General features: G+C 41.6%; 1 protein-coding gene across 3 annotated transcripts in view; it reads right to left on the reverse strand.

Annotated features, from left to right (window-relative positions):
- Nucleotides 1-577: 577 nt before the first annotated feature.
- Nucleotides 578-24,084, reverse strand: part of MAPK4 (mitogen-activated protein kinase 4) — a 219,579-nt gene continuing 196,072 nt past the window's right edge. For all 3 annotated transcript variants that reach the window (XM_063960226.1, XM_063960209.1, XM_063960218.1), the window contains 4 exons: nt 17,005-17,149; nt 8,371-8,532; nt 5,877-6,078; nt 578-4,025 (listed from right to left, as the gene is read on the reverse strand). In XM_063960226.1, the coding sequence (XP_063816296.1) occupies nt 3,344-4,025; nt 5,877-6,078; nt 8,371-8,532; nt 17,005-17,062 (1,104 nt within the window). In that variant the 5' untranslated portion in view covers nt 17,063-17,149 and the 3' untranslated portion in view covers nt 578-3,343. The remainder of the gene's footprint in view (nt 4,026-5,876; nt 6,079-8,370; nt 8,533-17,004; nt 17,150-24,084) is intronic.

Consider the following 24,084-nt stretch of genomic DNA (forward strand, 5'->3'; position numbering starts at 1 on the left):
GTGGGAGGTGGAGGTATAAGCTGCTGGGGGAACGTTAGACATAGCAATTAGCTTACAGGTGCATCCCCTGACACCACCAGACCTGGAAGACACCACCTGGGCCCACAGTTTTGATGACATTCTGACCATGACGAGGTTTAGGGGACATGTACTAAGCAGTGATAAAAGTGGAGAAGTGAGCTAGTGCAGCAGTTGCCCATGGCAACCAATCAGCTGCTCTGTATACTTTTATAGTATGCAAATGATAAATGTTACAGCAATGCTGATTGGTTTCCATGGGCAACTTCTCCACTTTTATCACTGCTTAGTACATCCCCCCTTAATAAGTGTCGACATGTTGAATACTGACCTTAGGACCATATCAACGTTCTCATGTCGGCAAGATGAATGTCGATAAAACATATTGAACCCATACAAAAATAATGGATATTGCACCTGGAAGAACTTATGGTGTTTGCTCCACCACTAAAAATCTACAAGTCAAAAGAAGCAATATAATTACACACAATTTCTATACACAGTCTGTTCTGTCCATGCGACAAAAAATATTCAATCAAATAATGAGAAACTCCAAATATTGGACTGAAGTTGTTATTTTAATAGGTCAATTTATGTTAGTTATATAAGTGTATACCTCTAAAGAGAGATATACCAGTAGCACGTTTCAGAGCTGATATTGTGAAATAAGACACAGAATTAAACCACTGAACAAAATTATACCAACAGCAAGAATACTCTATACAAATACATAATGCTTTCACATTCTTCAGGTTCAACATCCATACAAGGTAACCTTGGCTTTTATAGTCCGGTCTTCTGACAATGAGTAACATTCGGTGGACCATGCTATTGTAGACTTTATTAAACCATAATTAATTATGGAGATGATCAGCTATATGGTCGCAAAATAAAAAGGCTTCTACTTATCTAAATGTATTAAAAAATAATAATAATACATTTGCCAAAAAAGCCTAGATAATTGGCATAAGACAACTGGTACTGGAACTAGTTATAAGAATTACAAAATGATACAAAAAAACAGTGTTGGTACCTTTGTACCATTAGAAAAAAAACCTACTGGTCAGACTTATGTCTATTTTTGGCCACACACAGGCAATGAAATTGGACAGGACTGGCCACTGGGCACTTGGGACAAATGGCTGCTTTCATTGGGGCACGTAGAGTGCTGCCAGACACTAGCTGACAATTCCTTTTAACATTTAATTAATCTTGATCAGATGTCAATAGAAACTAGATATTGTTTTGGCCTCACGACATGTGGGGAAAATTGTTGTCTGTTTTAGAAGCAGCCAGCATCACATAGTTCATTGGTACCTAGATATTCAACCTCAAATGTAACTTTTACTTAAACCCACAACTCTTGGGATCCATACTAGACATCACAACTTTGTCAGCTCCTGAAATCTGCACTCAGTCAGTTCCTGAAACCTGCAATCTGAGAAACCTACACTCAATCAGTTCCTGAAACCTGCACTCAGTCAGTTCCTGAAACCTGCACTCGGTCAGTTCCTAAAACCTGCACTCGGTCAGTTTCTGAAACCTGCACTCGGTCAGTTCCTGAAACCTGCAAACTGAGAAACCTGCACTCTGTCAGTTCCTGAAACCTGCACTTTGTCAGTTCTTGAAACCTGCACACTGTCAGTTCCTGAAAGCTGCACTGGGTCAGTTCCTGAAAGCTGAAAGCTGCACTGGGTCAGTTCCTAAAACCTGCACACTGTCAGTTCCTGAATTCTAAACTATCTCATCATTTATCCAGAAATGATGTGTTCCCCTACACAGGATCCCAGTATTCCTTGTAATTAGGGAAAATAAGGATGTTAGCTTAAAACAAAAATGAGTACATTTTAGGTGGAATTATTCCTTAAAATTCCACTATTTTTTTGGTTATGCCTACGCAACTGAATATTTTTTGTTAAAAACTGTTATTTGTTCTGAGATAAACACTTACATTTTCCGTACAGATGAAGAAGCCATATGTATCACTCCATTTATGTGCAGTACAAATATTGCCAGTACCACATTTTTTAAACTAATAAGATCTTTACTGCAAATAAAATATTTTCAGTATGCTGATTTGAAACATATTTAAGAATTCACAATTAATGTATTTAATTTTTTTAAGTTTTATTCATATATTTGTTAAAGGGTGCTAATAGAAGTTACAAAACATCAAATGTGTTTGTCCCTGTTTGTTATGGTTATTTAAAAATTTCAAAGAAATCAAATGGTAGCATAAATACTTAAAAAAAGACTGTAAATAATGTATACAGTATAACACCTATTGCTAATTTTTTATAGAGACCTCATTGACAATTCCTAACCATAAAATCCTTGATTTGTCTTTTTGGTGACATTTAAGGATAAAACATTCAATGATTTACAATTTAAAAAATATTTCAAAGTTAAATATTCTACATTCATATATTAATGTTAATCTCTAAGTAATTAAAGAAATTAAGTTATATAAACAGATATATATTATTTGTTTGCAAAGTGTGCCCTCTGTTCATATTTTACACACAAATTTTCATTGTTCCAAAATCTGTTCAATTTATAATGCTGTAATTATATTATTTCCACTCTGGAGGATATATACTAGTCTCTAACATATGATAAATGTGAATATAATAAATATGTATCAATAACTGTGTATTACAATATATGTCATGTTCAAAATATAAAGTCAAATTGGTACTTCACGTAATATAATTGCTTGTATTTTTAAAAGTATTATTATTATTTCATGTACCGTATGTTTTGTTCAAATGTTCAAAACGGATGCAAAAATAAATTTATACTGAATTTTTTTTTTAAGAAACCAAAAAAACTAAATAGCACTACACTGAATTTAAATGAGAAAGAACTTTTTTTTTAAGCTACAATTTAAGTTTTTCTAAAACTTTTTGGGTCTTTTTTATGCATACTATTTAATAAATCTAATATAATCTTTCACATTTTGCAATTCTTTTATATTCAGGAATCATGTGGTAGTGGTAGCTTTGATAATTTATAAAATGGATAAATGGTATGGTATACTTTTCACACTCCTTTCATCAAGTATTGTAAGGCATCAAATATTGAGCATTGATCTGTGCTAACCTTTAAATAAAAGGCATTAAGTTTACAATGTAATGAAATTACATCTACCAGTACAGAAAAGATTTTTTAGGACCTTGATCTCGAATGTTCTCTGAGATATTAAGAGTTATCTTAGTACATTGCATTTAAAAATTCCAATGTCTGTTTAAAAAAAAAATGTGCTCAGCAAAATATTCCTTTTGTCATATCGCTTGTGTATCATTATAAATGCTTTGTGAAAATACTACCACCTGTCCTTATGAAATACTTCCTTCTGTGGAATGTCATTTGGGTGCTCTGGAATACAAGCCCCATTGATGTCATTGAGCTTGTTGTCTGGCAAGTCTTCCTGGCTCGTACACAATTTTAGTGCTCTGGTGATAAAAACATCCAAATTGAAAGAAGATTCAGCATCCTTGGTGATATCACTGGGTGCCTCCTGATGAGGAGGACACATTTGATGGGGCTCTTGTGCCTCAGGCACAGGACTTGTTGGGCACGCAAGACCCGCCTCAGTGCTCTTGACCCACTGAGCGATCTCCAGAAAGAGATTGGAGGGCTCTTCTTCCATGGCCATGTCTCCTGTAGGTGGAATTGTTTTTTTCCAGTTGGAAAGATCTAAAATGAGTTTAGGTTCTGAGTAGTGGTGTGGTTTGTTGTCTCTCCACAGTAATTTATCCAAGTAGGAAGGAGATCCCACTTTATATTCACAAGACCTTCCGCAATCTCCTTCAGAAACACGGTCCATAGATGAATGGGACTGTTCTAGGAATCTTTCTGAGCTACTTTGAGAGTATTTTCGTGGGTCCACCTGAGCTTCTTCAGCCTGTGATCCTGATCCAGCACGAGGATCACGTTGGACATCACTCATACCAAGGTTTTGATCTTGTCTCCAGTCCTGGTCAGAAGAAAAACTCACTTGATACCTGTAAACCAAAAAAATACTATTAATTCATATAATAAGGCAAAAAAGTGTCTCAGTGATGAAAATAATGGTAGTAGTTCATGTGAAACTACTAGATTAAATAGCAATAAGTAAGAAAACAGATATGGAACATTTACAAAAAGGTGTAAAAAAAAAAGACTGTGGAACAAGCCAGGACCAAAAAAAAAAAAAGAAGTTATTTTTGATAGACTAATAAATAATAAAGAAATTTAAAATAAACTTAAATAAAGTAACTGGTAGTGTTGACCGTTCCATGGAGAGGAATCTTTATTTTATTATTTATACACATACTGTATATATATATATATATATATATATATATATACAGTATACGGTCACATTATAATGACCACCATCCACATTTGACGTCGCCAGCCTGAAGTGTCGTGCGCTGGCTTGGTCGGTATATAAGGTGTGCGATAGGCCATCTGCACACATATCACTCGTTGCTATATATGTATAATTTATAGTACATTATAGTGTTCACTCTAGCATTTGGGCAGGGCAGGGCGCCGGACTGAGAGGGGCACGCCGCGCTCGCCGAAGAAGGGGCGTGGCCACACAAAATAGGGGCGTGGTCGTTTCACGTAACAAAAGTGGGCGGTTCAGCCCACAGACGTTAAAACGGGGCGTGGGCGGCGTCACTGTTGGGGGTGTGCCCAGCACCTACGGAGGAGGTGAATGGATGCCGCGCGCATGCACACAGCATCTTTACATGCTGGGAGGGCAGGAAGCGGGCGGCTCTCCTAGCAGGGCGGCGTCGCAGAAAGGGCAGGGCGGATTTTGCCCTTAAAAAATCGGGCCCTGCTAAAACAGCCTAGCATGAACACTACATTATTTATAAATGTTATACTCTGTCATAGCTGCCTGTAGAATGGTAAAGGGCATGGTAAATAGGAGATACATTTACTATGACCAAGTTGGAAACATTTCTAGTTACATTATGTAATATGTTCAGTTGTCATGCAAAGCAATTCAGTTCTTTGAAGATTTCAACTTCTACGCACCGCCCCTCCCTCAGATCCCCATTTCTGGTTTATATAACGTACAGAATCTGAAACCCCTGCATATAACTGAATATACTTCCACTAAATAGATTATGAGTTGTACAAAGAAGCATGCTATTTGTGCTTGATTGTTCTATAACAGTGATAACCTTTATGTCATGTTATAAACTGACTATGCGGGAGAGGCATCAAAACTTGGAGAGAGATAAAGTACCAGCGAATCACCTCCTAACTGCCATGTTAGAGTTTGAAAAATGACAGTTAGGAGCTGATTGGTTGGTAGTTTTATCTCTCTCTCTCTCTCTCTCTCTTAGTACATCTGCCCCTGTGTTTGAAAAAGGACAGGCACTAAAGAAATAAAGCTACTTTATCTCTCTCCACTTATCTCTCTCCATGGTTTGATACGTTTCCCCCTATGTAGAGTAGGACTTGAGGTTGTTCTTTGTTATATTAATCTTTGGTAGATCCACTCATATAAACATCATTAGTCGTTTGCAGGGAACTCCCGGCATTGTACAGCGACCCTAAAACATGGTGACTAAGGACCTTAGTTTGCCCAATACAGACACCTTCCGTGGTAGCAAGGTGGAATATCTACCATGGTCCATGACTCTGGCTTCGGGCATTTTATATAACCATCCTGTATAAAGAGTGACCAGGTTTAGAATGTTGTCTCTTTTCCGCACTTAAAGGGTCAACTGAATTAATAGCTGATTCTTGGATAAAATCCAGCCGGCTAGGTTACAGCTGGTAATGAAATGCAGAAATGCTATAAAAGGCCATATGTACATATTATTTGGAAGGATACTGGAAGGATGTCCCACCTGTCCCAGTTAGACAGCTGGCTCTGGCTGGCCTCCATCAGCAGGATGTCATCAATTTCATCCTCAATGCGGAAAGGATGCAGAGATATTGGCTCGTCTTCTGGGCAGGAATATGGGGACATGTAGGAATGCTGCAGAGCATCTTCAGCTGTTAATCGGTCCATGGGGTTAAAGGTCAAAATCTTTTCCAAAAAATCAATAGCTAAAGATTGGAAAGAAAACAAGGATTAAACAGTCAGCATTTTGCTGGATGGCTTCAGCAGAAAGAAAACGAGAGTCTGTCCAGATATAACATACGGTCGTCATAGCATAGTATAAAATGTGTCCAACATCCTTGTCTGACTAAAAGCATTTCTGAAATTTGTGGCCTGAATATTAGTAATAAGTTTGTCAATTCACTAGCAACAATAACTGAGCCTTTAAGTCAGGCCTCATGAATATTTATCAGACCCCATGAATATTAGTCAGGCCTCATAAATATTAGTCAGACATCATGTATAGAAGCCAGGCTTCATGAATATTATTCAGACCTCATGAATATTAATCAGTGCCTAAGTGATGTCACTGGTTCTTAGACAATGGACTGCATAGAGAGTGTACAACATATGCTACCACTGTCAAAGAAGGTGACAAATCCACTTTAATATCTTTGTATCTCAGGTGTATGTAACCCCTTCAAATTTGCAGGTGTTTTGCACCTTAAATAGTGCCAGTCTCCTACACACCGTGTAGGCAGTCATTTCAAGGACACAACTGAGATGTGACCTACCAGGGGTATCATGTCTCATGATGTCACTGGTTTCTAATTAATTGAAGAGAAACTTGAAGTTTCATGTCTGAGATATTTATGATCTGTGCGGTATGTGTGATAATGATGAATGGGACATTACGTATCCTGCACATTAGCAGTTTTACTTGGTAATATTTAAATATGTCAATATATTTATTGTAAACACTTTGTCTTCTGATAACTGAGTAAGGACTGGTAAACTTTTCATTCCTTTCTTTGAATATTTTTCTCTCTTGTTTTCCATCTGAAGGGTCGACTGCCAGTGTGACGAGACAAATATATGCCACAATTAATTTTTTTTTAAATATAATACATATTCACATAAATGAGTGCATTAAGAAAGGGCTTTGAAGAATTTATTTTTCTATTACGAAAAGTTAGATCTTTTTTGAATACGTTCCATGGGATGTGTCACAATGGTCAAGTGAATAGTAAGGTAAGTACTCATTGTATAGACAACAAACATTTGAAGATGGAAAATCCTCTTTCTGAGCAATCTGTGGCTCTCCTATGGAATTTGTTTAATTTGCCAGCTGTCGGGATTCCGGCTATCAGGATACCGACGCGGAAATCCCGATAGCCAACAACGCCGCCAGCCGGAATCCCGGCGCATCAGGGCTATTCCCACTCGTTGGTGTCCATGACACTCATAAAGTGGGAATAGAACCTGCGGCGATCGCAGTGAGCCACCGAGCCTGCAAGGGGACTCCTAGCGCTCGCCCTACTGCCAGCATTCTGCTGTCGGAATATTGACAGCCGGCATCCCGTCCGCCGGTCATCCATACTGAATCCCTATCTATACTCCCTTTCATACTCAGTCACGCACATATGGTATCCGGACTCCAGGTCGACAGCACAAAGGTCGACACACCTTAGGTCGACACCAATTGGTCGACACGCCTTAGGTCGACATGGACAAAAGGTCGACAGGAACAAGGTCGACATGAAAAAAGGTCGACATGAGTTTTTCGCGATTTTTTTTCTTTTTTTTGAACCTTTTCATACACGCGGTGCACTAATTGGGGTTCCCGGTCACTCTACGAAGAAAACGACACCAAAAAAACATAAAAAACTTATGTCGACCCTTTTCCATGTCGACCTTGTTCCTGTCGACCTTTTGTCCATGTCGAACTTTTGTCCATGTCGACCTAAGGTGTGTCGACCAATTGGCGTCGACCTAAGGTGTGTCGACCTTTGTGCTGTCGACCCTCAGTCCCAGACCCCGCACATATGACCCATCACATAACCCATCCCGTTTGTCTGGTTCTTGATTTCCCACATTTGGACTTCATTATCTCCCATTAATTAATGCAAAATGCATGGCTGATAATAGCTAAATTACCTGTGCTAATTGTCTCATAAAAGAGAAACCCTAAAGCATGCAATGTCTTCCTCATGAGTTGGGTTACTTGGCATGTCTCTATGCTTTGGTTGCCACCGATCATCCAAAACTGGTCACAGTCAGAGGCAGAAGGTGGTGATCTCTTAATAGTCCTGATTCTCATACCCAAAAGGGGTGTGGTCTATGAAAAAGTAGGTTTGGCCTCCCATACATGTGAGTGTGGTTAAACGTATTTAAGTTGGGTTTGTACTAAATTATTTTGTCCAATTTTGCTTTTTGCAATAGGGAAGAACATGGTAGATTAAATTCAGGCACAAGCACTTTGTCCTACAGCAAAACCATTGTGAACAAAATAAACTCACCTTCCAGGTTCATCTCAGTAAGCAGTTTCCTCAGAGGCCTCTTTACCACCCAGTCGGAGTTGACAAATGAGGGCATCACTTTGAGCAGTTCTTCCTTGTCTTCCTTGTGAATCACGGGGATTGTGTCTAAGATTAGCTGCATCTGCTCCAGTTCATGATTGCCTAAATGAAAAATAAAAAAGGCAAACATCAACCAATAGCAGCCACTTTGGCTACTGAAGGACATTCAGTGTATTTGAAACGTATAGATGACAAAACATAATTCATGAAAGCACAACATATACACCACCAGCAGTACTTAAGTTATCTGTACCTACATTCATTCAGTGAAAGGTACTCAGGAGGTGAAAGTAATCTGCAATAGTCCCATACTGTCAGTGCGACGCGTTTCATGACTTTCAAGGGACCCTTTTACCGTAAACTGCTTTTCTAGGAGCATCTCAATCAATGTAATAAAAACATTCAGATACCTAATAATGAAGGAGATGTACTAAGCAGTGAAAAGAGTGGAGAAACATAGAATTTGAAACATAGAAACAGAATTTGACGGCAGATAAGAACCACTTGGCCCATCTCGTCTGCCCTTTTTTTTTTTTTAACCATATTTTTATCTCAAACCTTATTTGATCCTTATTTCTTTGTAAGGATATCCTTATGTCTATCCCATGAATGTTTAAATTGCTCTACTGTCTTAGCCTCTACAACCTCTGATGGGAGGCTATTCCACTTGTCCACTACTTTTTCTGTGAAGTAATTTTTCCTCAAATTTCCCCTGAACCTCCCCCCCTCCAGTCTCAGTGCATGTCCTCGTGTCCTATTGCTTCTCTTCATTTGGAGAAGTTGCCCATGGCAACCAATCAGCTGCTCTGTATAATTTTATAGTATGCAAATTATAAATGTTACTTCAATGCTGATTGGTTACCATGGGCAACTTCACCACTGGCTCACTTCTCCACTCTTTTCGCTTCTTAGTGCATCTCCCCCAAGGCTTGATGTCCTCTCACTCTCCCGAGTCTCAAAACAGTCCCGAAAGGTATAGATGGTCCTTGAAAGTGGCAGCTTGGAGAGAGATAAAGTACCAACCAATCAGCTCCTAACTGCCATATTACAGGTTGTGTTTGAAAAATGAGAGTTAGGAGCTGATTGGTTGGCACTTTATCTCCGTCCACATTATCTCTCTCCATGTTTTAAGAAATCTGCCCCTAAATTTTTATTTCTCCCTCCACGAAAATTTCCATTTGGAACCGAAATACCTGCAAAGTAGTCTCAGATCAATTTTCTGAGATCAGTACCCCTCCTCCCTCCCCTTCCCCAATTGTTTTTTATTTGTATTTGTATTTTTTTTAAGTTTATTTCTATTCTAATTTTATTTTTCATTTTTTTAATTAATTTTTTTAAAGCTGTTTTTTATTTTTATTTTTATCTATATTACTTTAAGCATTTTCCATACAACACCAGGTAGCAACACACACAAGCGCTCGGTTTAAAAAAAAAAAACCAAAATCATGAATATTTTGTGTTATCTTTGAGTTATTTAATGTTTGATTCACACAATTATGTAGAGGAAACAAGAGCTTACTATCTAAAGATTGCGTGATGTTGGCAAATGAACAAATTGTGGTGAAAAGGACTTACGGTACTTATAAGTTATCTCCACAGAAAGTCCCAATACAGAATTATACTTTTTGCTGCAAAAAGAATTTTAAGAACTATCCCCTTAGTCAGGTGCAAAAGGGAATCCTTGATTTTTCACTGAATCGGCTGATATCTATAATTTCTTTAAATAAACATTTTTTTTTATTGAGTGAACAACGACAACAAGGAAAAATGGTACAAAAGTATGAATAAGAGGGCAAGCAGAATAAAAGTATGAATAAGAAGGCAAGCAGAATAAAAGTATGAATAAAAGGGCAACAAGAGACTGATGAGTGGGGAATATGTTATCAAGCTGCTGAGGGACAAGATAACAATGCAACAAAAAGTTTCAAACAAAAAGCAAAACAATTACCTTGTATCTTTTCCCAATTTGGTCTCCCTCATATCACATTGTATAAGAGCATAAAGCGATCGTTGCCCTCTAGTGGGGGAACGTAACCAGCATAAAAACTCCGGGATCCGGCCAGTATCCCGACGATCGGGATCCCGGCAGTCAAAATGCCGACGCCAGAACCCCGACACTGCTCGGAATAGCAGCCACATGTTTGCAGAGAGAAAGCCTCTCAACCATACAGCGCTATGTAGATGAAGCCCACTTTGAGAAGGCAACGCATGTGCTTTAACATGATGTTTTCTGTGAAGCTCTTTCAGCTTAAGGGCCTAGTTTAGTAAGGATTGCAAATTCTGCTTTGCAAATTCTGCTAATTAGCAGAATTTGCAATCCTTTGTATCGCATGCTGGGGGCTGCCCATTGCTTGTCTAGCATGCTGAATGGCGCCTCCCCCCTCGTTCAACAAGCAGAAATTGCGAACGCATCGCAATTTCTGCTTGTTAGCAGAAACTGAGGATGGCTCCTGCCGGCGCAGCTTAGCTGAGCCCTGCGGAGGCCCGCTGCCATGTTCTTGATAGCAGCGGCTGCCTTTGATGCCACGCAGCCATCGTGATCATGCCTCCGACACGCCCCCGTTCGCACTGCACTGCCCGCGCAACACTCTGTCTCTGCCCTGGAAACGAAGCGTTGCCACCCCTCCCCCCCCCCCCCCCCTGACTGAATCTGCTTGATTGACAGGCAGGGGCGATCACATTTTCTGCACCCTCCTCCCCGCAGAAAGTGCGGGTGCATGCGCCCGTGGGGCGATAGTAATATTTCCGGTTGGATCACGATTTGTTATCCAACCTGAATTAGCCTCTAAATCCTAATTCTGGCTCTGTGTACTAACACTGTATGCAGCGGCTGGGCTATAATCCCAGTGGTATCCGGACTCCAGGTCGACAGCAAAAAGGTCGACACACCGTAGGTCGACGCCAATTGGTCAACACACCTTAGGTCGACATGTACAAAAGGTTGACAGGAACAAGGTCGACATGGAAAAAAGTCGACATGACTTTTTCACGATTTTTTTCTTTTTTTTAATTTTTTCATACTTAACGATCCACGTGGACTACGATTGGAATGGTAAAGTGTGCCGAGCGAAGCGGTAGCGGAGCGCAGGCACCGTGCGAGGGGACGCGGTGCACTAATTGGGGTTCCCGGTCACTCTACGAAGAAAACGACACCAAAAAAACATAAAAAACTCATGTCAACCTTTTTCCATGTCGACCTTGTTCCTGTCGACCTTTTGTACACGTCGACCTAAGGTGTGTCGACCAATTGGCGGCGACCTAAGGTGTGTCGACCTTTTTGCTGTCGACCCTCAGTCCCAGACCCCTCCCAGTAAGTACAGCTACATCTGCAGAAACAAACCAACTAAAGTCACCCAATAAAACAACAGACAATACTGTGGATAAAACACACACATATAAATGCATTTAACTCTATAGCACATATAAAAACTCATCGGTATAGCGTTATAGACAGACGCTAGCTCGGCTGCGTGGTAACCTTAGGAAGAAGTGCGAATTGGGAAGCTCAATTAAAAGCAGAAAATATATCCACCTTCATCTTTTTCTCCAGCCTGTAATGAGCCACGCGGGACTTCATTATCCAGCACAACAATTAAGAAAGCATAGAACAACCACGTTACGCTTATTTAACGATTTGCTGAAATAAAATAAAAATCTGCAAAAGTTGCTTAAGTCTACAGGGACAGAATCTTCATCAAAGAAGTTGGAAATAGTGCAGGCAAAGAGGAATTTCATTATAATTCAAGAGTACAAAGGGCCAGACCTCTCCTCAAGCCAAGAACAGATCTGAAGGTTAAAGGATAGACATTGGCTTATATTAATAATTTAGCAGTGCAGGGGAGAAGCAAGTCCATGATTGGATTATTAATGTCAAAAGCTTGGTGTCATTGTGTTTAGCGCTGTCAGGAAATCAAAGCTTGGAGTAGGCTGTGCTTGAAAAAAATGACAGTTAGGAGCAGGGGCGAATCTACGCATTGGCCAGGATGGCACACACCTGGGGGGCTTGTTGGTATTTTTACTATAATTTTGAATCTTTCCCTAGCACAGTGTATTGTTCCTAAAAAATTTAAATCAACAGTAATTACTCCTATTCCAAAAAACTGTAAAACTAATACCAATGAGCCAAATGACTTCCGACCAATTGCCCTCACGTCATTAATTATGAAGTAATTTGAAAAACTGATTATTAGACATTTAAAAGGCTTTATACCGGCCACTCTTGATCAATTCTAATTTGCATACAGGGCAAATAGATCTACTGACGATGCAGCCCTTACACTATTTCACCATGCGCTTACTCATCTGGAAAAAAGGGACTCCTCAGTAAGAATTTTATTCGTTGACTATAGTTCGGCTTTTAACACCGTTGTTCCCACTTCTTTAAGTAACAAATTGACCCACTTAGGTGTGGACAGTTTTGTTTGCAGATGGATCTTTGACTTGTTAACCAATAGGCCTCAGGCAGTCAAGATCAACAACAAAATCACAAACGAGGTAACAATTAGTACAGGTGTGCCACAGGGATGTGTGCTGAGTCCGTTACTTTATTCCTTGTTCACCTACGATTGTGTTTCTAAATCAGACAAGGTGCACATACTTAAATTTGCAGATGATATTGCTATCGTAGGTCTCATTTGTGGTAACAACGACTCAGAGTTCATACTCGAAGTAAGTAAGCTTGAGAAATGGAGTCAGGATAATCATCTAATTCTTAACGTTAAAAAGACAAAAGAGATGATCTTGGACTTTAGGACAACCCATCGGCACACTTATAGTCCTTTAGTTCTGGACAAGCAAGAGGTCGAAACAGTCACATCTTTTAAATTTTTGGGTATGATCATATCTAATGATTTGTCATGGTACTGTCATATTGACAGTGTCATAAAGAAAGCTCAACAATGGTTATACTTTCTAAGGAAACTGCGTTCAGCTGGAATATCTGAGCCAATTTAAGTTAATTTTTATTCTTGCACTATTGAGAGTGTGCTTACATACGGTATTTCCGTCTGGTATGGAAATTGTAATGTAGGTGAGCGTAAATCGCTTGATAGAATTGTTAAAACTGCCGGAAGAATAGTCGGTTTATCATTGCCAAATATCCAGACCATTTATGAAAAGAGGCTTCTTAAGGCCAGGAGTATACTGAGTGATGAAAGTCATCCCAATTACGGGGTATTTATCCTGCTTCCTTCTAACTTACGTTATAGGTCTTTGCTGTGTAAGACTAGTAGATTGAAACATAGGCCCTCATTCCGAGTTGTTCGCTCGCTAGCTGCTTTTAGCAGCATTGCACACGCTAGGCCGCCGCCCTCTGGGACTGTATCTTAGCTTAGCAGAAGTACGACCAAAGATTAGCAGAATTGCGAATAGAAATTTCTTAGCAGTTTCTGAGTAGCTCCAGACTTACTCAGCCATTGCGACCAGCTCAGTCCTTTTCGTTCCTGGTTTGACGTCACAAACACACCCAGCGTTCGCCCAGCCACTCCCCCATTTCTCCAGCTACTCCTGCGTTTTGCAACTCGAATGCCTGCGTTTTTCCGCACACTCCCATAAAACGGCCAGTTTCCGCCCAGAAACACCCACTTCCTGTCAATCACACTACGATCAGCACAGCGATGAAAAAGCTTTGTTATGCCGTGAGTAAAATACCTAACTTTTGTGTAAAATAACTAAGCGCATGCGCTCTGCGAACCTTGCGCATGCGCAGTAAGCGACTAATCGCAGTATAGCGAAAATCGGCAACGAGCGAACAACTCGGAATGACTCCCATAGTTTCTTTCCTAAAGCAATTAGTATGCTAAATGGTTTAGAGGGTAGATAGGAGTGTAGTACCTGTTTACGTGTCCACTTGTGTTCTTACGGTTTTTAAAATATTTTACGGTGTCTTATTGGTATTTGTATTCTTGTGATATCTGCTTGTTCATTCGGAAATTTCATTGTTTGTTCACTTGTGAATACCTAATGATAATAAATAAAATTCAAATTGAGGAGGGGGCGCCGCCCGGCGGTGCCATCCTGGCCCGACACCGTCTTTCATGTGACAGCGCCGCTGCCGTATTAGGGCACTGCTCTGCGGTTGAATGTGTGGAGATGTGCCCTATATTGCAGGGCACATAGAGGCTGCAGCGGCAGAGTGCAGGGGATCTGCGTCCCCTGTAAGGTGCGGCGGTGGCTGGCGCTGGGGCGGTGTGTTTGTCCCCAGCACCTGCCAAAGTACGGCGGCGTACATAGGCGCAGAAGCGGCGATGGACAGCGCCACGGTAGCATCGCTTAAAACTTGGCACCGATTCGGCAGCCAATTGGAAGCGCTGCCCGCTGCATTTCAATCATGGCTTGCAGCGAGCCGGCCAATCATGGGTGGCCGCGGGGAGCCAATCAGTGCTCGCTGCGTCATAGGCCTCGCCTCTGGCGAGTGACGTCAGATGGTCCCGGGACCAGGAGAATAAAGGAGGCCGCGCGGAAGAGTGGCGAAGAGCTCCAGAGGCCGCGAGGAAGAAGAAGATAGTCGCCGGCATCTTGATGAAGAAAAGAAGAAGCGGCGCCGCTGGTCAGGATGGGCCAGCGGCAGAAGACAGAATCTGAGCTAGAAGACAGAATCTGAGCTAACGAAGCTCCTCCCTGGTGCCTCTCCCAACGGACAGGTAGGCCCTCGGTGAGGGCGCCTGTTACCAACCCCTCCTCCCTGGACCACCAGGGATCGGGCATTAGGCCCGTAGGGACAGTCAGGCGCTCAGACCCCTAGATACACCCCTGGTTAGAAGCGATTGGTTGGTACTTTGGGGTCTATTTACTAAGCCTTAGAGAGCTCCTGTCATTTTTCAAACCTATCCTGTAACATGGCAGTTAGGAGTTGATTGTCTGGTACTGTGTCTCTCTTCACTTATATATGTACAATAACACCCCATTGGTAAATTCTACTAAATTTCAAAGAGGGAGCTCTTTGACTATATCAAGGCAGATGTCCATATGCCAAGTGTTTTTCAATAGGTCATGGAAGTTTACGGTGACTTCCAATGTCTAAAGTAATTTAGAGAAGGGGATTCCTTGCAAAACACACATTGTCCTACTTTCTACTGGAGTGACGGCAGAAGTCATGAATTAGTATTTAGAATGTGGCAGATATTTCCAGTGGCGCTATACAATTTGGGAGACTTCTCAGCGATATATGGACATACAAACAAACATAACTATTGCACAGTGGTACTGTGTTCTGCTGCTCGTACTAGGGAGAGTAGTATAAAAGAAGGGAAAGATAAGTTTGCTAAAAATTTGCAGACAGAGGGAATAAGCATCTCCTAGGAGACTGGAAATGTGTCTTAGGGAAAGTCTGAAAATGAGAAGTTGGGAGTGAGTCTGATGGGGCAATATTAGTGATGGGGTTAATCTGCAAGTAGTCATGTTGGTGTTATTAAAGAGAGGATTTCAATGTAATAGAGGGATTTATATCTAAGTGCTGTTAAATCTGGAAATTGCGTTTATGTTGATGAATCTGAAGGTGGTGGTGATGTTGAAGAGTTTGTTTGTGGTGTTGATTATGATAAGTCTCCAGGTGATATTGATGAGTCTGAAGGTGTTGTTGATGTTGATGAGTCTGAAGGTGGTTTTGATGTTGACGAGTCCAAAGGTGGGGTTGATGAGATTAAAGGTGGTGTTGATGCTGATGAGTCTGAAGGTGGGGTTGATGAGTTTGGAGTTGCTGTTGTTGCTGATTAGTCTTAATGTGGAGTTTATGTGGATGAGTTTGGAGGTGGGGTTGATGTTGATGACTTTGGAGGTGGTGTTGATGCTGATGAGTCTGAGGGTGGGGTTGATGTTGATGAGTTTGGAGGTGGTGTTGATGCTGATGGGTCTGAAGATGGAGTTGATGTGGATGAGTTTGGAGGTGGGGTTGATGTTGATGAGTCTGAATGTGATGTTGATGAGAATGGAGATGGTATTGATGTTGCTGAGTTTGGAGGTAGTGTTGATGACAAGTTGAGAATAAAGTAATTGCAGAGGAAACAGTAGTCTGTTGTATGCCAAATGTTCAAGCAATTTCATTGCCAACGGTAGAAGAGAGATACAATGATAGCTAGATAGGTAGGATCATAACATGGTCATTTTCAGATCATTTACACTAGTATAGTATGCCCCTATTTGGCACTGTGTGTAAAACTTATTGTAGTTGACAATTCAGCTCTAGGAGAAATATGCGGAGACTCTTACACTTGAAGATAAAAGAGTATGATCTTGATCAGAAAACAGATTTCCTTATACCACGTTGTTACCTTCTATCTAATTATTGGCATAAGCTGCTTGTTGTTGCTTCACAGGAGATGGAGAAATGAAATATGAGTCATTGGAAGAGTGCCCTTAGAAGTCAATCCTTCATGAACAATGGTTGAATAATTACTTGCTTTGACTATGAAATATCTTTTGACTAGGTCAGCTCTGTTTGGGTTAACAGGAATCTCTCTACAGCACCATGTTCCCATGTTAACTCCTTTTAAGCCTTAGGAGAATAGTCTTCACAGCAGGCCAAGCAGACAAGTCACAAAGTGGGTAAATATAATAAGCATAGATAAATTGACGCACCTGCAAAGAGCATCCGTCCTGTCAACATCTCTGCTAGTATACAGCCGGCGGCCCACATGTCAATGGCCTTTGTATAGTTATTAGGTGAGAGGAGAAGACGGGGAGATCGATACCACTTAGTCACCAATCCTTCTGACAGATAACCCTGAAACAGTCCAGAAAAATTGTGTAAATCAAATGCAATGTATAACAGTGTCTTCTAGATCAGAGTACCGTTTTCTAGATAAGACAACTCTACTGGTACTAAAACTTCTAAAATGCAGTGATAGTGGTGTAATTCACAAAGTGCAACCGATGCAGAGCACAAGGTGACTGGCTTTGAGCTGCTCCTACCAACACACTCCCAGAAGCAGCCTCTTCTCAAGAGCAGCCTCTTCTCAGAAGCAGCCTCCACAAAGTAAAAGTGCAACATTTTTTAGAAGGTGAACAGTGTTCAAGTTTCTTCTCATACTGATTGAAGAGTTACGGAACCACTGTGGTTACAGAAGATGTGGATACTGTGAGATGCTGAGCCTACACCCCTCAAATCCCCTACTCCTGCCCTCATGCAGCACATCTTGAAGCCCCTTGTTCTGCTTTGACTCCTCTTCTGAGCCTTGCATGTCCCCTCTCTGGTTTTCCACAGCACAGCAGGGGGACTTGGAGAGTTCAGCGGAACAGCATTGCCGGATCCTATATAAGTTTTATGATACAACCCAGTGATTCACTGTTCCAACACTGCCCTTGAGAGCGACCTCTTTCACTAAACAAACTTTTACATTTTGGTCTAAAATACTGCTCAAATTTTTTCATGGCTTTAATAACTGTGATAGTGATTATTACGTGTCAATTTTGTGTATGGTAAGCTTTGGAGCGCATAGAAACGCCTTCTGCCCTCAAAGTCTTGCTGAGGTCTTGTCCCATTGTATTCTTTAACTGAGACACATTTGGTGAAAAAGCACATTTGCAGCAGTGTTCTGAGTAATGTGGACAGTGTGTTCCCTTTCCAAATAATCAGATGGCAACAGTATTACATAACCTGAGCTAGTTTTTTGTGTGGGTGCTCTGTCTGGGACCACTTTGCTGCCAGCACATTACAAGGGACCACTTTAGGGAAAATACCTAGGTGTTGACTTATGGGTAAGGGGAAGTCATGGGGACTGCAGACTATAGTCAAGTCACGCCATTTGGCTGAGTAGGTGGGTCATTTTTTAATTTGCCATTTGGATTTACAGCTCTATATCTTGGCTAGATAAAGAAAAAAAAAATTGTAATATATTACACAAAGGATTGGTGGCGTATTGTCTTTTTTGGGTGAGAGCCTATCTTTATTTATTTCTATTGACATAATGTGACAGGAAGCCCTCTACATTACAATGGCCTGGGTTCAAAATGCGGGCCTAATTATGGAGGTGGTGGTGGTGGTGGGGGGACACAACAAAAAAGTCTCCAAAAACTTCAGTGGACGATTTGTCCCACCCAAAAGCTACATAAGAGGTCTACTCTCTGCTACTAAGTTCTTTCAAACAAGCAGTTGGGGGGGGGGGGGGGGGAGCAATCACTGGGAGGTGTATTGGAAAAGGGACTCAATGATAATCCAGTAAGTAGTGTATGAAGCAATGTCACTTTAGGAGCAGAAAGAACAGCGATTCTAGATACTGCGCTTAGACGAATGTTTCGGGATATAAGCGGACTTGTTTCATGTGATAGTAAGGTGATAATCGTAAATCATTGCACAAGATGGAGAAAAGATCACAGCCAAGGTACAAATGCTGATCATGTGCCTGACTTCCTGTAGTATCAGCGAACCTTGGTCTCTCTGTGATTTCATCCCACATGGGGTAAAGAGAGCTTGTTATTGCTTCATTAATCTGGCAGATATTTCTTGATAGACACTCAGACACAGTAGACGGCAGATGAAATAAGGCATGTCTATAAATGCAAGTGTGCACTTGTATGTCTGCCAAATGTGTTTCAAGGATCACCCAAATTGGTCTGTGTTGCCTTGGGAAACCACCATAAAGTGTGAATGACAGAGCAAGCAGAGCACGTACCTCCATGGCAGCTGGGAAATCTATATAGGAGGTCATTCTGAGTTGATCGTAGCTGTGCTAAGTTTAGCACAGCAACGATCGTTAACTCAGATGCGGGGGGACGCCCAGCACAGGGCTAGTCCGCCCCCCATATCAGTGCCGACCCCCCCGCACAAATACAAAAGCCCTTTGTATTTGAGGTGTAACTCCCGGCCAGCGCAGATCCTGCGGCTGGCCGGGAGTTGCTCATCGGCCACGGCCCACCCCCCCTATCGGTCCATCCACGCCTGCGTTGGCCGGACCGCTTCCCCTAAACGGCGGCTTAACGCCGCCGTTCAGCCCCCTCCCGCCTAGCGACCGCCTCTGTCTCAGAGGCGATCGCTAGGTAACGAAAGCTGCCATGCGCCGGCGCACTGTGGCGCCGGCGCATGCGCAGTTCCGACCCGATCGCTGCGACAAACTGCAGTGAGCAATCGGGTCGGAATGACCCCCTATGTTCTTTCCTGTAAAATCAGATGCATGTGCACAAAGTAGGCAGACGGATTTTTTTTTTTTACTTTCCAGTCCACGAATGAAAATAATCATGGAAAAATGGAAAACAAAGAATAGGCTTATTTCTGACCGTGCATAATTTGTCTTCGTGTCGTCTTGTGACAATACTCAGTTATTGCAAGATTCAGGTGGGGGAGGGGGGGGGGGTCTAACATAGATCAATGAAATTACAATTACATGCTGCTTGCTTTGGAAAAATTCTACACTTTATCTCTCTTCAAGGCGTAACTCATCTCCACTTGGTCTGCTTGTAGAGGTAAGAGCACATCTAGCAAGTTCAAAGGGTGGAGACTGAACACTGACTGAGGTGGGTGTGCCGAGTCATTTTAAACGATTACATTTCTGAACATCCTCAGGAGATCCCAGAGCTCAGATGATGTGTTTCAGTGATATAATCTTTCAGTACCACTGTGTTTGTAAATTAAAATTGTGAGGAATGTACACTCTATAGTGTGACAATGGTCAATTCATTCTGCTGGGTGTGTGGTATTGCGGTAGGACGGGAGACAAGGCTGGCCCCCGATCTATTAGCTCCCTGTGTATGAATTTGTGGAGCGCAACTCTCTTTGCCACTGCACACATATGTGGAACCCAAGGGAGGTGAGGGTGTAGTGCAACTTGCAAGTATCTTCATCAGTTTCTCATCTGAGATACACTCTGGGGGATATCCAATTAGCCCCAGTAAATTACCGGGGCTAATTGTCCCGCCGGGGGCTAGCTAATTAGCCCCGAACCTGCGTGTTTTCGGGAGAAGTTTTTTTTTTTTTTTTTTTACAGGCAATCCATCTGGATAGCCTGTAAAAAAAAAAATCGATGAAAAATCCGAAAAAAGTCAGAAAAATGGATGTTTTTCGGACCCAATGTTTTACCGGGGATAATTGGATATCCCCCTTACTGTTCCACACCACAGCAGAGAGGTAAGGACAGAACCCAGAACAGACACAAAGAGAATGATTCAGGTGGTTTGTAAAAGAACTGTGATATTTTTTCTGCAACTGCAGTAGTACAGTATGTCTGTAAAACCAGTGTAGCTCAATTATTTAAGGATAAAGATATTATGTACATTCTAAAAGACAATTAACAGATGTGTAATATCTTTACATCTCCAAAACACTATAGGAATATTGGCGTGATCGGTATGTGATACCGCCACACGGGACGCCGAATGTCAGGATATCAATATCAGCATCTTCGCTCGCCACAGGTTCTATTCTCCCTCTGTGGGTGTCGTGGACACTCACAGAGGGGGAATCACCTACAGTACCTCGCCGGTATTCCTGCGGCGGTATACATACCTGTATCATTATCTTATATATGCACCTTTACCATTATTTAACATACATACCTATAACATGTACTTGTAATGCAATTCTATATACAAATACATGTAACAGTATGCCATTAATATACCTGTAACATTACCCTGAATCCTGTAACACTATGGGGGAGATTTATCAAAGACTGGATTGATATAATGTACCAACCAATCAGCTCTTATATGTAATTTTCAAACACAGCCTTTAACAGGATAGTTACAAACCGGTTGGTTAGTACTTTGGGGGTGAATCCGAGTTGATCGTGCAAGATTTTGCAGGGCTACGATCATGACCATAGACATGCAGGGTGATGCCCAGCACAGGGCTATCCCGCCCCGCATGTCAGTGACGGCAAACCCCCCCTCCCGCAGGAGTGCAAAAGCATCGCACAGCGGCAATTCTTTTGCACTTTAGGAGTAGCTCCCGGCCAGCACAGCTTTAGCGTGTTGGCTGGGAGCTAATCGTCGCTCCCCGGCCCGCAGCAGCTGCGTGTGGCATGTGCGTTGGCCGGACCGCGCCCGCGAAATGGCGGCCAAATGCCGCCGTTCTAGCCCCCCCGCCCAGCGACCGCCTCTGCCTGTCTTTATCTCTATCCATTTTACATCTCTCCAAGTTTTGATAAATCTCCCCCTTTATCACATACACATCTGTATAACTATCCTTTATACAAATCTATAACACTGCCATGCACACCTGAAATTATGTATACATACCCGTAATACTATCCTGTGTACAAACCTGTAACACTATCTGTCATGCACACAAGTACAGGTTGAGTATCCCTTATCCAAAATGCTTGGGACCAGAGGAATTTTGGATATCGGATTTTTCTGTATTTTGGAATAATTGCATACCATAACGAGATATTATGGTGATGGGACCTAAATCTAAGCACAGAATGCATTTATGTTACATATACACCTTATACACACAGCCTGAAGGTCATTTTAGCCAATATTTTTTATAACTTTGTGCATTAAACAAAGTGTGTGTACATTCACAGAATTCATTTATGTTTCATATACACCTTATACACACAGTCTGAAGTTCATTTAATACAATATTTTTAATAACTTTGAGTATTAAACAAAGTTTGTGTACACTGAGCCATCAAAGCACAAAGGTTTCACTATCTCAGTCTCACTCAAAAAAGTCCGTATTTCGGAATATTTGGATATGGGATACTCAACCTGTAATACAATCATGTTGACACATATTTGTACATTATATGGTCAATTCAATTAGGGGCAAAGGGGGCAAGTTGCCGTTACCATGGCATACGAACTTGCCCTCTTCGTGGCCTGATCTTGCACTGGACTTGATGATTTTTTATTGCAACGCTCTCCGGAAAAACAAAATGTGTATTGATAAGAAGTGGGATCATGTGCTGCAAAGAGGGACAGAATCAAGTGTCTGCACTTACTGTAAGAATAGGTCGTGCATAGTGTCTAAGATTATATGTGCTGTGGAGCCATATTTTTTCCACTCCATAAACGACGCTCGCCCCATTTTTTTAACGAAGTGCATCACTGCGTCAATCTGCAGCAATGAAGAACACCCAGCTTTGCGCGTCATTCTGTACCCATTCTACATTTTGGCGAAGAAATCCGTAAATACACTGTGGATTTGTTGCTAAGGTACAAGTAGGACTAGTTCTGCCTTCATCGGAAAATTATCCCTGTGTGTTAGTTACAATTCTATGCCCTAAAAAGTTTCCTGATGTATTCCAGTGCGTGCCCGCTCTACAGCAAAGGGCTCTGTTACATGGATCAATAATGAGGAACTTGCCAATAAGTACATAACAGAGTGAGTTAACATTCCTGTTGTAGTGACAGAACCCTTAATAGATTAGATATTTCAATTGTTCTAATCTCCATCTCTGTGACACGGCGAGCAAGAGGAACGCATTATCTGGGAACAGTTCCAGCTAATTGTCTCACTCCTTGGCTGTAATCATTAGCGATGCTGACTCACACGTAGCACGAGAACGGCAATGTTATCACATTAGTCTCGTGTTTTCAGTGACCGCGGCTACGATTTCATTTGCTGGCAGAAAATGAATGAAAAGAAATTGGGGGAGTTTGGATGTGACGAATGCATCATATTTTTAGATGAAGCAATGTGATAATTTTTGTATTCTCCTGATGGCCGGTTTGTAATAAAAATAATAAAAATAATGATCATTTGAAATTAAGAGAAAAAAAAATATTTCTCTTTATCACTTTCAAGGTTCTTTCTGTGGATAAAAATATTGGGGGTAATTCCAAGTTGATCGCAGCAGGATTTTTTTTTAGCAATTGGGCAAAACCATGTGCACTGCAGGGGAGGCAGATATAACATGTGCAGAGAGAGTTAGATTTGGGTGGGTTATATTGTTTCTGTGCAGGGTAAATACTGGCTGCTGTATTTTTACACTGCAATTTAGATTGCAGATTGAACACACCCCACCCAAATCTAACTCTCTCTGCATGTTATATCCCCTGCAGTGCACATGGTTTTGCCCAATTGCTAACAAAAATCCTGCTGCGATCAACTTGGAATTACCCCCATTGTTTCTTTGTTCAGTGGATAGTGAAATGCACACTTGTCTAAATGGAAGCTTGTAACATATTTTCACCAGCAGGAGGCAGTATGCTACGGAGAGGTTTGACCAGTATTACATCACATATATGTAAATTCAGCGTAATCATAGTCCCACAATTCCAGAAAGTGGCAATTTTGTCAATGGAGTTATTACACGGTCGATTATTAAAAAGGGATGATTATCGGCTTTCGGGCCAAGGGTGGTGGTATTTCTGACACAGCGCAGTGTGTGAGCTGTCCCCGTGCTGCTGTGGCAAAGCTGTATCGTGATTGGACAAATGCTACCATTGTGAATAACCAACGTGGAAACTGCGGGGCGCCACGTGCCATTGATGTAAGAGGTGAACATCGGCTAAGTAGGTGCGTGAGAGCCGACCGACATGATACAGTGGAGCAGCTCACCGTCAAAATGAACCTTGGGGCTCCCAGACGTGTGTCTAAAATGACAGTTCATCCCGTCTAGCTGCTGTCCGTGCTGTACACCGCGATTACACTGGCTATTAGCTGGTGGTTACAATAATGTGACTTGTATTACTCTGTACTGACTCCCTTCCTTTTACTCTGTGTTAGATACACCTATTGATATCTATTCATAAAGTGTAACAGAATATGATTGT

The sequence above is a fragment of the Pseudophryne corroboree genome, chromosome 1, assembly GCF_028390025.1.
Source record: "Pseudophryne corroboree isolate aPseCor3 chromosome 1, aPseCor3.hap2, whole genome shotgun sequence".
NCBI classification, from domain to species: Eukaryota; Metazoa; Chordata; class Amphibia; order Anura; family Myobatrachidae; genus Pseudophryne; species Pseudophryne corroboree.